At 40.7% G+C, this 13,481-nt stretch overlaps 1 protein-coding gene and 1 pseudogene across 1 annotated transcript; both read left to right on the plus strand.

Moving 5' to 3' along the window:
• The first annotated feature begins 2,950 nt into the window (after positions 1 to 2,950).
• On the plus strand, positions 2,951 to 4,527 carry LOC101996094 (olfactory receptor 8B12-like). Its single transcript, XM_005347061.2, has 2 exons — positions 2,951 to 2,993; positions 3,577 to 4,527. The coding sequence occupies exon 2, from the start codon at positions 3,595 to 3,597 to the stop codon at positions 4,525 to 4,527; it is 933 nt and encodes a 310-aa protein (XP_005347118.1). The 5' UTR covers positions 2,951 to 2,993; positions 3,577 to 3,594.
• Positions 4,528 to 11,734: 7,207 nt separating this feature from the next.
• Positions 11,735 to 12,941, plus strand: LOC101994162 (annotated as a pseudogene).
• Positions 12,942 to 13,481: the final 540 nt, after the last annotated feature.

Here is a 13,481-nt window from a genome sequence, read left to right on the forward strand (position 1 = left end):
TACACATTAGAGTACTACGCTGCGGTAAAAAACAACGACTTCTCGAATTTTGCATGCAAATGGATGGAAATAGAAAACACTATCCTGAGTGAGGTATCCCAGACCCAAAAAGATGAACATTGGATATACTCACTCATATTTGGTTTCTAGCCATAAATAAAGGACATTGAGCATATAATTTGTGATCCTACAGAAGCTAAATAAGAAGGTGAACCCAAAGAAAAACATATAGTCATCCGCCTGGATATGGGAAGTAGACAAGATTGCAGGGCAAAAACTGGGAATTTGGGGGTGAGGTGGCATGGGGCTAAGGGGAATTGGGGTGAGAAACGGGAGAAGGGGAGGATTAGGGGCGCTTGGTGGAATGGGATGGTGGGGATAAAGGAAGGGTGGACATGGTAGCAGAGAAATATATATCCTAATTAAGGGAGCCATCTTAGTGTTGGCAAGAGTCTTGACTCTAGAGGGGCTCGCACGTGTCCAGGGAGATGTCTCCAGATAGTACCTTGGGCAACTGAAGGGAGGGAACCTGAAATGACCCTATCCTATAGCCATACTGATGAATATCTTGCTTATCACCTCAGAACCTTCATCTGGTGATGGATCAAGATAGAGACAGAGACCCAAATTGGAGCACCGGACTGAGCTCTTAAGATCCAAATGAGGAGCAGAAGGAGGGAGAACATGAGCAAGGAAGTCAGGACCACGAGGGGTGCACCCACCCACTGTGACAGTGGAACTGATCTATTGGGAGCTCACCAAGGCCAGTGGGACTGGGACTAAATAAGCATGGGATGAAACCGAACTTTCTGAACATGGCGGACAATGAAGGCTAATGAGAAGCCAAGGACAATGGCACTAGGTTTCGATCCTAATACATGAACTGGCTTTGTGGGAGCCTAGCCTATTTGGATGCTCACCCTCCTGGACCTGGATAGAAGTGGGAGGACCTTGGACTTCCTGCAGGGCAGGGAATCTCGACTGCTCTTCATTCTCGAGAGACAGGGGGAATGGAGTTGGGGGGAACTGGAGGGGGGGGAGGGGAGTCAGGGGAGGGGCAATGTGTGGGAGAAGGGGGAGGGAAATGGGAAATGGGGAAGAGGCGGACTTTTTTTTCCTCAACAACTAAAAAAAAAAATAAAGAAAAGAAAAAAGAAAAAAACAAAAAGAATGGGAAAGTCTGAGGCATAGGACCCAGCTTCACTTCTGTGTGTTTTTTCTCTTGATGGTAGGTTGTTACTTGTGTTGAACTGGAAATGTTTGTGTTTACACCAGTAATGTATTGATCCTATAGATTTATGTAAGGTTCTTTTTATCCAGCTTCCCTTGTAATTTTAATTACATGTCTCCTTATTTTTGACTGAATTATGTTACTGTGTGATAGCCATTTGACTTATATATGTGCTGTATGAATTACAAATCTTCCATAAACTTTCATTGCTTTAAACAATAAAAGTTATTTTTGAAGAAAATTTAAAGTAAAATATTTTATATGTAGCCACATATTTGACATTTCCAGGTATCTGAATTTCCTCCTGCAGACTGACACTTTCATCTGCAAGGATTTTCTTCTCCTGTCTCATTTCTTGCAGTGCTTGGTGATAAGTGATTTCATCTTTCATTTGTTTGACAATTTCTTTGTTTCATTTCTGGAGGTATTTTTACCAGATATATAATAGCAGATTGACAATTGTTTTCTTTCAGAGTTTTAAAGATGTCATTTAATTGCCTTCTCATTTCCATTTCTTTTGTAATAAAATGAGTTGATCTCTTTTCAGCTCCTTAGAAATCACTGAATGTCTTGTCTCTGCCTGTTACAAAGTTCTTTTTATTAATCTAATTTTCAGCTGTTTGACTATGGTATACATAATATACAAAATACATTTTATAATCACTTTTATTGTGTGTTTGAGTTTTTTTTAACTTATCTTGTTTTCTGGTTCATCAAATTTGTTGGATGGAAGCTTTTCATTTAGTACTTAAAATTATTTTTCTACCTAACTTTTAGTTCATGCTTTGGAACCGTGAGTACACATATACTGGATTTGTTTAACATTGTCCTAGAACTTGGGTTACTGTGGTTTTTTTAAAAATTAGTTTTCTCATCTGAAATTAGCATAGATGATTTCTATTAATTCTGTCTTTGATTTCATTGATACTTTGTGTGACTTTACCTGGTCTGATATTAAGTCAATTCACTGATTTCCTAACTTCCCATAAAAAGTTTCAGTTTTGCCATTTTCATTGGTATTTTGTTGCCTCTAATACTCTGTTGGACTGTACTATTTGTTAGCTCATTTTCCCTTTTATGTAAACTAAAAAAGTAATTTGAGTCATTATTTTAAAGTTCTTACCTTTAATCCCAGGTTATACTGCTCTGCATTAACTGAATATATTTTTACTTTTGGACCCTGGACCAATTCCTACCACTTCACTGTATTTATAGTAAGCTTCCACTTTCTGACATTGAAGATTTGGGTATGTTAAAGGACCCAGGACTCTGCCTTCCCCCATTATTATAATCGTGAACTGTCAGAGGAATTGTTTCTAGAAAGCAAACACTCAATTCTACAGGAGAAACAAACATTTCTGCTCCCTCAGGGAGTGGAACTCTGAGGAAATGGTCTTGGGGGAGGGAGCTTCGGTCTTAAGCAGGCCACTGAGATCGGCGAACTGGAACGACACTCTTACTCTGTTATTCACAGAGCAGGAGCTGTCCTCTTGGAAGCTGGAAGGCTATTGGATAAACAACAGTTGTAAGTCAGGGCTTTCAATATAGAGAAGAGTACAAATTTGTTGTTGTTGTTGTTGAGATTTTGAGCTTTGGCCCTGTAAAGGAGAAGGCCCGGAGCTGTAAACCATTGTCTTCTGTCACCAGGTCTTTATCTCTCCTCCAGAACACTTCTGAGTAGAGACAGCAGACAGAACATCTATCCCTGCTGTGGGTAAAGAAAGTCCATGCCTGTGTGATCCTGACCAGCTGTGAAACACAGGTTAGGAATGAGTTTGTATGATACTGCCGGAGCTCCCCTTCTGTCTGAGGTCTGGAGGGTTTGTGAGATTGAGAGTTCTGTGTGTCAGTCTGCATAGTCTAGATTGCTGTATGGTGACATATTCTTAGAGCGTTTCACAGTACTGCTGAACGAGTGTTAGCCTAGAACATTATTACTAAAACTATGTGCAGTTGAGATAAGAGGCGCTGTGAAACCGTATTTCAACTTGTTCCTATATGGTGCTAACCCACAGCCAGGATGTCTTCTGCCTGATAGGATTCATTGTAGGGTTGAGATCCAGGTTTCAGTGCCTGGTGTAGAGGCTGGAGACAAGAGAGCATTGTTAAAGGCCTGACTTATGAGTCCAGACAATATCCCCAGTGCCTGCAGTCATCCTGGAGGATAAGTGGAGCCCTTTATTCTGCTCTGGAAGTTAGAGTCACTTACTAGGTAGTTCACGACTACCCACTTTAAAGAGCTTAAACCTTCTTACCAGAGTTCACTTCTTTAGATTCCATTTTCATGAAGGGTACTTGGCTTTGTGAGGATGGTGACGATGTTCCTTTTTCTCTTTGTCATGCAGGCCTTGCTCCTGAGAAGAATGGCTGCCAAGAATTCCTCTGTGACAGAGTTCATCCTTGCAGGCCTGACAGACCAGCCAGGACTCCTCATGCCCCTCCTCTTCCTGTTCCTGGCTTTCTACATGGTCACCATGGTGGGGAACCTGGGCTTGATCTCCCTGATAGGGCTGAACCCTCACTTGCACACCCCCATGTACTTCTTTCTCTTCAATCTTTCCTTAATAGATTCCTGTTACTCCTCCACCATCATCCCCAAAATGCTGGTGAGTTTTATCTCAAAGAAGAACACCATCTCACACTCGGGATGTATGTCACAGCTGTTTTACTTCTGTTTCTTTGTAATCTCGGAGTCCTTCATTCTGTCAGCCATGGCATATGACCGTTATGTTGCCATCTGCAACCCCCTAATGTATACAGTCACCATGTCTCCCCAGGTGTATGTACTCCTTTTACTGGGTGTATATGCCATGGGCTTCTCTGGAGGCATGGCCCATACAGGAAACATATTGAATCTGACCTTCTGTGCGGACAACCTTGTCAATCACTTCATGTGTGATATCCTTCCCCTTCTGGAGCTGTCCTGCAACAGCACCTTCACAAATGAGCTGGTAGTCTTCATTGTGGTGGCTTTTGGTATTGGCGTGCCCATTGTCAGCATATTCATTTCTTATGCCCTCATCCTCTCTAGCATCCTTCGCATGCATTCCACAGAGGGCAGGTCCAAGGCCTTCGGAACCTGCAGCTCCCACATGATTGTAGTTTGTCTTTTCTTTGGTTCTGGGGCTTTCGCGTACCTCAAACCACCTTCCGTATTACCCCTTGACCAAGGAAAAGTGTCTTCCTTGTTCTATACCATTGTAGTACCAATGCTGAATCCTCTGATCTATAGCTTGAGAAATAAGGATGTCAAAGTTGCTCTAAGGAAAACCTTTGTCAGCAGAGTATTCTCTTAACAGAGGAGCAGTGTCATGAGCTGCAGGTGTGTGTTTGTTCAGTGAGCAGTATTCACATGGGAAGATCTGTGTTTGAATAAGAAGACACAAGGTTGCAACTAGGCTTTAAGGTCTAGTTGTTTTTTTTTTTTTTCTTCTTGCACAAGTAAGGAAGTTTATGGCACTAGGGAGTGAACCTAGGACTTTATGGATGCTTGTCAATTTTTCAAAAATGTGCTACACTAGACTATTAATGGGATTTCAAATCTTACATTTGAACAAGGTTTTAACAGAGCTCTATTCTTCCTTACCCTTGTTCTGCCTTTATTCCTCCAATATTTCTATTTCTTTTCTTAATTGAGAAAGTATACTTCTATATTGAAAATGCAGAAATATATAATTATGTGTTATTTCTTTTTCCTTTATAATTTTTCTTTGTAACTAAAAGCATTGAGCAAAATAGCAATTTCCTCTAATGCTACAACAGTCAGAGTTCCCAGCTTGTTTCTCAACATGCCAGACTCCGCCGTTCATCCAATTTTTAAGTTTCTGTGAGCCTTTCTTATAATCACAGGCTATTTATTAATATTATTAATTCTTTATTTTTAATTAATTAATTAATTAATTTATTATTTTGCTTTTTTTTGAGACAGGTTATTTTCTGTAGCTTAGGAGTCTGTTCTGAAACTCACTATGCTGACCTGTAGGTATCAGGATACCTGTAGACAGTCAAGTACACTTTCCAGGCTTACTGATGTTTGTAGAAGGATTTGTGCTTGTATTTCTGAAACAGTGGAGTGTGTAGGAGTGAGAAAGAGTGTGTGGCTTTCCATTCACCTAGATGGGTCAGAAGGGAGGAAGCAATGCTTCCCTCTATCCTGTGCTGGAGGAAGGGATGGTTGGAGAGTAATCAAGCATGCCTGGGAATTGTCTAAGCTAGCTACACACCCAGGAGGGAGAGTCAGAACCCCAACTCTTGCATAACCCACTTTGTCTTTGGAGAGGTTGTGGATTTGCTGAGTTAGAATCTGAAGCAGCAAATGTAGCTGTTATTGCTGTTGGTGTGGCTTGGGTTTCTGAGAAAAACAAAGAGCATGAAGACAGAAGGAAAAGACATGGCAGTGACCCAGCGCCTGTTGCGTGGAGGACAGTCTGATGCCTCATTTAGGTGGCATGATCAGAATCCTGGACTGGGAGGAAATTGTTCCCCAAGAGGACAGGCTAGTTAAAGCTGGGCTCAACACTCTGTAAAGGCCACCCATATGTAACCCAGAATAAGTCTGTGTCTGTCTATCTGTCTGTCTGTCTGTCTCCATGCCCACTCCTATCTCTTTCTTTGTGTATGAAATTCCCTCTCTCCTGTCACAGGCTGGGCTTAAACTCCTGATCTTCCTCCTTAAGATTCTTGCATGGGAGAGAGATGTGCCCCTGTGTCCAGTGTAGAATAAAGCTTTCTTTTTAAAGCAGCAAAGGGTTATTACACATATGCCGAAATTATACTAGTTTTCTTTGTAGAACTTGTTCATTAATAAAATGTACATATTATTTTTAAGGCCATCCACAACGCTGGTTTCTTAAGCCTATATTTTTTTTCTGCCTGTTGGGGATATTCTTGCCTAACCCTGACACAAATTATAAAATTTCCATAAGAAGAAGTTCACACCTGAAGCAACTTGCAGGAGTTGTTCAAGGTAGTAAGAGTCTGCTGTGCAAAATAAATTCATCAGGGGAGGACTCCTGATATAAATGTAGAGATACCACCAGTAGTGAGACAGACATTGTGCAACTGTAGCCTTGGCCTGGTTATAGTGGTGAGCAGCTACAGCTGGAAACTTGTAGTTGTTTGGGAGTGGGAAGAATATTAAGATATATCCCCTTGGCATGGAATTCATCTACCCAGGCATCAGAGCCTCTGAGAGCATGATCACATTCTCTTCCCTGGCTTGAGGATTTTATGAGATTGTTATCCTCTTCTGTTCTCATCATTTCTAGTACTTCATCATCAAAAGTTGCAGGAAGTTAAATGAAAGTGACCAAGAAAATAATTTAAATCATTAAATCACAACTGGTAGATTAAAAACACAGGTGATAACTCATGCTGTAGAGGATATTGAGCAAGGGCTGGAAATGGGGGCTGGAAAAAAAAAGGATGGATGGATATGGGCATTTGGGACATGGTATAGAAACCTAGTGCAGTGGAAGCTTCCTGGAATCTATGAAGGTGATCCTAATGAGGACTCCTAGTATTGGGGATACAGAGTCTCAACTGACCATTTCTTGGAACTAGGCAAGGCTTCCAAGGAGGGGTCTGGGTTGCATTCAGTTGAATTGTTGACAAGCGGAATCCCATGGAAATCCCTAAACAACTCAGGCTGATGTAAAGTCAAAATGACTATACAAAATGACAATGGGGCCCAACTACATCCAAGAACATTCACAGCTTGTTAAACATGTAGGCACCAGCTCAACTTCTCCATGGTCTAGTCTCTTTGGTGCAGGAAAGCACTCTTAAGAGTAGCAGAATGTAGATACAAACCCAGACACAAAACCTTTGACCTACAATGTATACTGTATGCAAAACTTGCTAGAGTAATGGTGGCAAAAAATTTGTGACAGTTTCCAGCAAGTGTCTGATTTGGCTTAAGGTCTACTGGTGTGGTAGGTCCTATATTGTTTGTAAATGTTTCTTTACATTTAATGGGGGATGTGCTATAGAGATTTGCATTGGTATGGATCTTGGTTTATTGACACAAATTTAAGGTAAATTTATATATATATATATATATATATATATATATATGGTATTTTAATTAAGGTATTGAGTTTGTCCAGCTCATTAAAAATGTATAATTAAGAAATATAGGTTAATAGATAATCATCTATAATAGTCCAGCTTGTAGTCATGTTAGTTAGATTTTCTAGACATATACAGATCTATTTCAGTTACGTAGGTACTTTTCAAATCTTTCAGAGACCTTCAGAATATGGTATTTAAAATGTTTTAAGAACTTAGGACTTTTAATAGCAATGAGACACATCTGTTCCTGGAAGCACCAATTACTTTAAAAGGAAGATGGGCATAGAAAAGATTCCTTATGTAGTTTACTGCAATTTGGGCAAGAAACTGCTCTTGCCTGGACTGCTTGATGTTGTGCTGTATGAGCTGGACATGCAGGACTCACAGAAAAATGATTGCTGAAGTTGTCTAAAGAAGATGAGACCATCCTTTGGGGTTCCTGTTTCATGAAAGAGTCTGCCAGACATTCTCCAGGACACAGAAGCAAGTGACTGACAAACTGCCAATATAGGCAAAGCACTCTTTAGAATTTCCTGCTTCATGGAAAAGTTTCTCGGATACTATGGGCCAGCATGCTGAAGATGGATGCCCAGTGGTTCAGAAGGACTTTGGGTGACTGTCCAGGAAGCAAGATTTCTCTGTTGATTCTAGAGTTCTAGTTGTAGCTTACAATGCACTTCCTGTTTACTTAGGTAATATTATATAATTCTGGAATTTTTGATAGAGTTGAAGAATTTATAGTTTTCCTTAGTTATGATAAGAGATAAAGTAGATACAAATATTGTTACTGCAAATTTTGCTGGATATGTTTTGTTATATTTAATTTTACTGTGTTAAAGTTATAACCTTCCTTTTTATTAAAACAGAAAAGAGGAAATGGTGTGAGAGGTCCTTCTGTATATGTGTTGCTTTTATTAGTTAAGGAATAAAGAAACTGCCTTGGCCTGTTGGTAGGGCAGAGTAGAACTAGGTGGGAAAAACTATACTGAATGCTGGGAGAAAGAAGGTAGAGTCAGTGAGAAGCCATGTAGCCCCACCAGAGACAGACGCTGGATGGAACTTTACATGGTAAGCCTCAGCCGTGTGGCGATACACAGATTAATAGAAATGGGTTAAATTAAGATGTACGAGTTAACCAATAAGAAGCTAGAGCTAATGAGTCAAGCAGTGATTTAATTAATACAGTTTCTGTGTGATTATTTTGGGAGTCTGGGCTCCTGGGAAATGAATAAGCTGGCTCCTACAGCAGCCTACTACATGAGAAGGAACCCATACCTACCACTTCTTGGGTAATCAAGAACAAGAGACTAGATAGCCCAAAGCCCTAGCGTAAAACCATACAAGACTGGTCAAAAAACCCAACCCAACTGAAACCAAACCAAACCAAAACAAGAAAATGATTCCTAATGCTATTCTTTTATAACTTATAGGTCAGGACCTTATGTCATCATCTTCAGAGATCATCAGAGAGAGAGAGAGAGATAGAGAGAGAGAGACAGAGAGAGACAGAGAGACAGAGAGACTTCCTCCAGCAGTATATGGAAATGGATGCAGAGATCCACAGCTAGACCTTCTGCAGATAGAAAGTCTAAATTGGATGTCACCATCAAATCCCCCTCCTCAGACCTCAGGGAATCCTATGGAAGAGAAGGCAGAAACAGTGTAAGAGTCAGAGGGGATGGAACACACTAAGAATATGACCCTCTGAATCAACTAATCAAGGCTCATCTGAGCTCACAGTCTGAAGCCACAAAGCATATAGCCTACATGGGTTTACACCAGATCTTCTGGTGTAGCAGGAAGCACCGAGCCTACACAGGGCTACACCAGATCCTCTGGGTATATATCATAGCTATTAACTTAGCATTTTTATGGGCATCCTGATTTTGATAACAAGTAGGTCTCTGACTGTTTCCCTGCTCTTGGTACACTTTTCCTCCAGTTGGGTTGCTGTGTTCAACTTTAATATGGAAGTTTTTTCTTCATCCTTTTACATTTTATTTTATAATCTTTGGGTGTTCTTTCTTAGAAGCCTGTTCTTTTCTAACGAGATACAGAAAGGAAGTGGATCTGGAGGGCAAAAGGGTGAGGAGGAAGCAGAAGGATTGGAGGGAGAGGAAATTACAATCAGGATATATTATATGTGAAAAGAATCTATTTTCAATAAAAAGAAATTATTAAACAAAACAAAACAACAGCAAAAACTCAAATGCCTTGTACTTTTATCTTCCAACAATAGGCTGCCTGCTGATGGACTGGCTCAGTGAGTTCAGGCCTATTGCACAACAGTTCCTAGCCAAGCAACCATCCTAACTTTTTTTCAAACCAACCAAACCCGAATTAGGGGAAGAAAATTCTTCAAAGACTTTGAGAACTCTAGACCTCTGGCTTCCTGAGTGACTTATCTGCTTCAGTGAGCCTGCTGTGTGTATATTTCCTCACCTCAATACACACCTTTCTTGAAGAGTTGATTCTGTCATGGAAGTTCAAGTTTTCTCCTGTGCTATCTGTTGCACTAGGGATTTCCTGTCCTTTAATTTTTAATTGGCAGATAAAGCAACCCTGATCAAAACCCTTACACTTCATTACTGACATGAGTGTATTGGTCAATGTGGCTCTGTAATACAGGGGGTCATTTAAGTCTGCTACCATGGAAATTGATTGCTTAGGGCTGTTTGTGCTGAGGTTGCTGCCTTGGGCCTGCTCTGGCAGAGGTCCCTGTCTTGGGCCAGGTCCACAGAGGTCTCTGTCTCTGGCCTATTCACTTGCAGATTCCAGACTCAAGGTTGGGACTCTGGCTCCAGCATATTCCCTCAGCTGTCACTCACTTTTACCTGTTCCTGTGGAGTTTGCTGCCTCAGGCCTGTTCAGACAGAGGTTGTTGGCTCAGACTTGTTTCAGTAGATGTCCTAGATTTATTCGTGTGTGTGTGTGTGTGTGTGTGTGTGTGTGTGTGTGTGTATGTGTGACTATTGTGAATGATAGAGTTTAGTATAGCTGATTTCTATTAATTCTGTCTTTGATTTCACTGATAGTTTACCATAGTATGATATTAAGTAAATTCACTCAATTCCTATCTTCCTATAAAAAAGTTTCAATTTTGAAATTTTCATTGGTATTTTGTTTCCTCTTATACTCTGTTGGAATGTACTATTTGTTAGCTTTTTTCCCTTTTATGTAAACTAAGAATGTAATTTGAGTGGTTATTTTCAAGTCCTTACCTCTAATTCCAGGCTGTACTGCTCTGCATTTACTGAATATATTTTTACTTTTGGACCCTGGATCAGTTTCTATTACTTTATTGTATTTATAGTAAGCTTCAATTTTCTGACATTGATGATTTGGATATGTTTCACCCATGATCATTCCCTCCCCCATTATTATAACTGTGAAGTGTCAGAAAGAATTGTTTCTAGAAAACAATCACGCAATTCTACAGGAAAAACAAACATTTCTGCTTCCTCGGGGAGTGGAACTCTGAGGAAAAGGTCCTGGGGGAGCCTCTGTCTTCATAACCAGGCTTCCAAGATTTGCATACCAGAATGACACTCTTACTCTGTTATTCACAGAGCAGGAGCTGTCCTCTTGGCAGCTGGAAGGCTATTGGATCAACAACAATTGTAAGTCAGGGTTTTCAATACAGAGTGGATTACAAGATAAACCAAAGATTCTGAGCTTTGGCCTGGGAAGATGGTCCAGAGGTCTAAGGTGTTATCTTCTATTCATCAGGTCTTTATCTTTCCCAGAACACTTGTGAGGAGAGACAGCAGGCAGAACATCCATCCCTGCTGTGAGTAAAGGAAGTCCATGCCTGTGTGATCTTGACCAGCTGTGAAACACAGGTTAGGAATGAGCTTGTATGAAACTGCCAGAGCTCCCTTCCTTTCTATGGCCTGGAGGGTTTGTGGCTTTGAGTACTCTGTGGTTCATCTGTAGAGTATAGATTGTTGTATGGTGTTACATATTCTTAGAGACTTCCCCAGTACCCCTCAATGTGTGTTAGCCTAGATCATTATTACTAAATGTATGTGCAGTTGGGTTAAGAGACTGTGGGAAACAGTATTTCACCTTGTTACTGTGCTGACCCAGGTCCAGGTTGTTTTCTGCCTGTTTGGATTCACTGCAGAGTAGAGGTCCAGATTTCAATGACTGGTGTAGAGGCTTGAGAATGGAGGACATGGTAAATGACCGACTTGTGAGTCTAAAAGATATCCCTAATGCTTGCCCTCATATGGAGCATAAGTGGAGCTCTTTACTGTGCTCAGGAGTCGCTTGGTAGTCCACGACTACCCATTTTAAATAGCTTAAACCTTCCTACTGGAGTTCGCTTCTCCTTTGGATTCCATTTTCCTGAAGGGTACTTAGGTTTGTGAGGATGGTGATGATGTTCCTTTTTCTCCACTGGTCCTCTTTGTCATGAAGGTCTTGCTCCTGAGAAGAATGACTGCCAAGAATTCCTCTGTGACAGAGTTCATCCTTGCAGGCCTGACAGAGCAGCCAGGATTCCTCATGCCTCTCTTCTTTTTGTTCCTGGTTTTTATTTGGTCACTGTGTTGGGTAACCTGGGTTTGATCACCCTGATTGGGCTGAATTCTCACTTGCACACCCCCATGTACTTCTTTCTCTTCAATCTTTCCTTAATAGATTCCTGTTACTCATCCACCATCTCCCCGAAAATGTTGATGAGTTTTATTTCAAATAAGAACATTATCTCTCACTCAGGGTGTATGACCCAGCTTTTTTTCTTCTGTTTCTTTGTAATCTCTGAGTCCTTCATTCTGTCAGCCATGGCATATGACCGTTATGTTGCCATCTGTCATCCCCTGATGTATATGGTTACCTTGTCTCCAAAGGTATGTTTCCTCCTTTTGCTTGGTGTATATTTAATGGGCTTTGTTGGAGCCATGGCCCACACAATATCCATGGCAAGACTGACCTTCTGTGCTGACAATCTTGTCAACCACTACATGTGTGACATCTTCCCCTTCTGGAACACTCTTGCACCAGCATCTATGTGAATGAGCTAGTAGTCTTTATTTTTGTGAGCTTTGATATTGGCGTGCCCATTGTCACCATCTGTTGTGTGAGGTCCTTCCGCTCCTCCAGCCTATAGCCGCTGAGATACCAGCCCATTGGGGCGTGGTCTCTCTCCCTTTAAAAAAGTGGCCACTTCCTTTTCTCTCTCTCTCTTCACTTCCTGCTCGGCCGGCGACTAGACTCCCTTCCTGGTTGCACAGAGGGCTGACGGTGATCTGTAAGTTTTTTCCCCTTTAAATAAATATTACCCTATTAAGCATAATTCCAAACTGCTGTGGCATTGTTTGTGACTTATGCCTTCAACCATCTTCATTTCTTATGCCCTCATCCTCTCTAGCATTCTTCGCATGCATTCCACAGAGGGCAGGTCCAAGGCCTTCAGCACCGCAGCTCCCACATGATTGTGGTTTGTCTTTTCTTTGGTTCTGGGGCTTTCATGTACCTTCAGCCACCTTCCATATTGTCCCTTGACCAAGGAAAAGTATCTTCCTTGTTCTATACCATTGTAGTACCAATGTTGAACCCTCTGATCTATAGCTTGAGAAATAAAGATGTTAAAGTTGCTTTGAGGAAAACCTTGAGCAAGAGAATAATTTTTTGAGGAATTGTATCATGAGGTGCAGTGATAAGAATGGTCAATGAGTAGTATTCATATGGAAAGAACAGTGCTTTGATAAGAAGATGCAATGTTCCCATGGGGGGTTCAAGGTTTGATTAAATTTATTTTCTTGCACAAGACATTTATGGCACTAGGTAATGAGCTTAGGTCTTCATGTATACTGGACACTTGCTCTACCAGTGAGCTTCAGTATTCCAGAGATAGAGTTTCAAGTCTTTACTGAAGAAGAGTTTAACATAGCTCTATTCTTCTTGACCTTTGCTCTGTTTAAAATCTTTCCAGATTTTTAATTTTATGCATATTTTATATTTCTGTAGACTTCTTATTGTTGAAAACGTTTCAGAAGGAATTTAATTTATTCTGTTATTAACAATAATAAAAAATATAAAGTAAACAGAATCCAACCAACTAGATTTGAGCACATTAGTGGAAACTGATAGTTTTTATCCCCTGAGTAACAGCATATATATTTTTATGCTGTGTTTTCTTAAAACATTATCATTATTTCTGATTTCCCTCTTA

This window comes from Microtus ochrogaster, chromosome 5 (assembly GCF_000317375.1).
Source record: "Microtus ochrogaster isolate Prairie Vole_2 chromosome 5, MicOch1.0, whole genome shotgun sequence".
Taxonomy (NCBI): domain Eukaryota; kingdom Metazoa; phylum Chordata; class Mammalia; order Rodentia; family Cricetidae; genus Microtus; species Microtus ochrogaster.

Coding starts and splice junctions, on each gene's coding strand:
- LOC101996094 (XM_005347061.2), top strand. CDS start 3,595: ATGGCTGCCAAGAATTCCTCTGTGACAGAGTTCATCCTTGCAGGCCTG.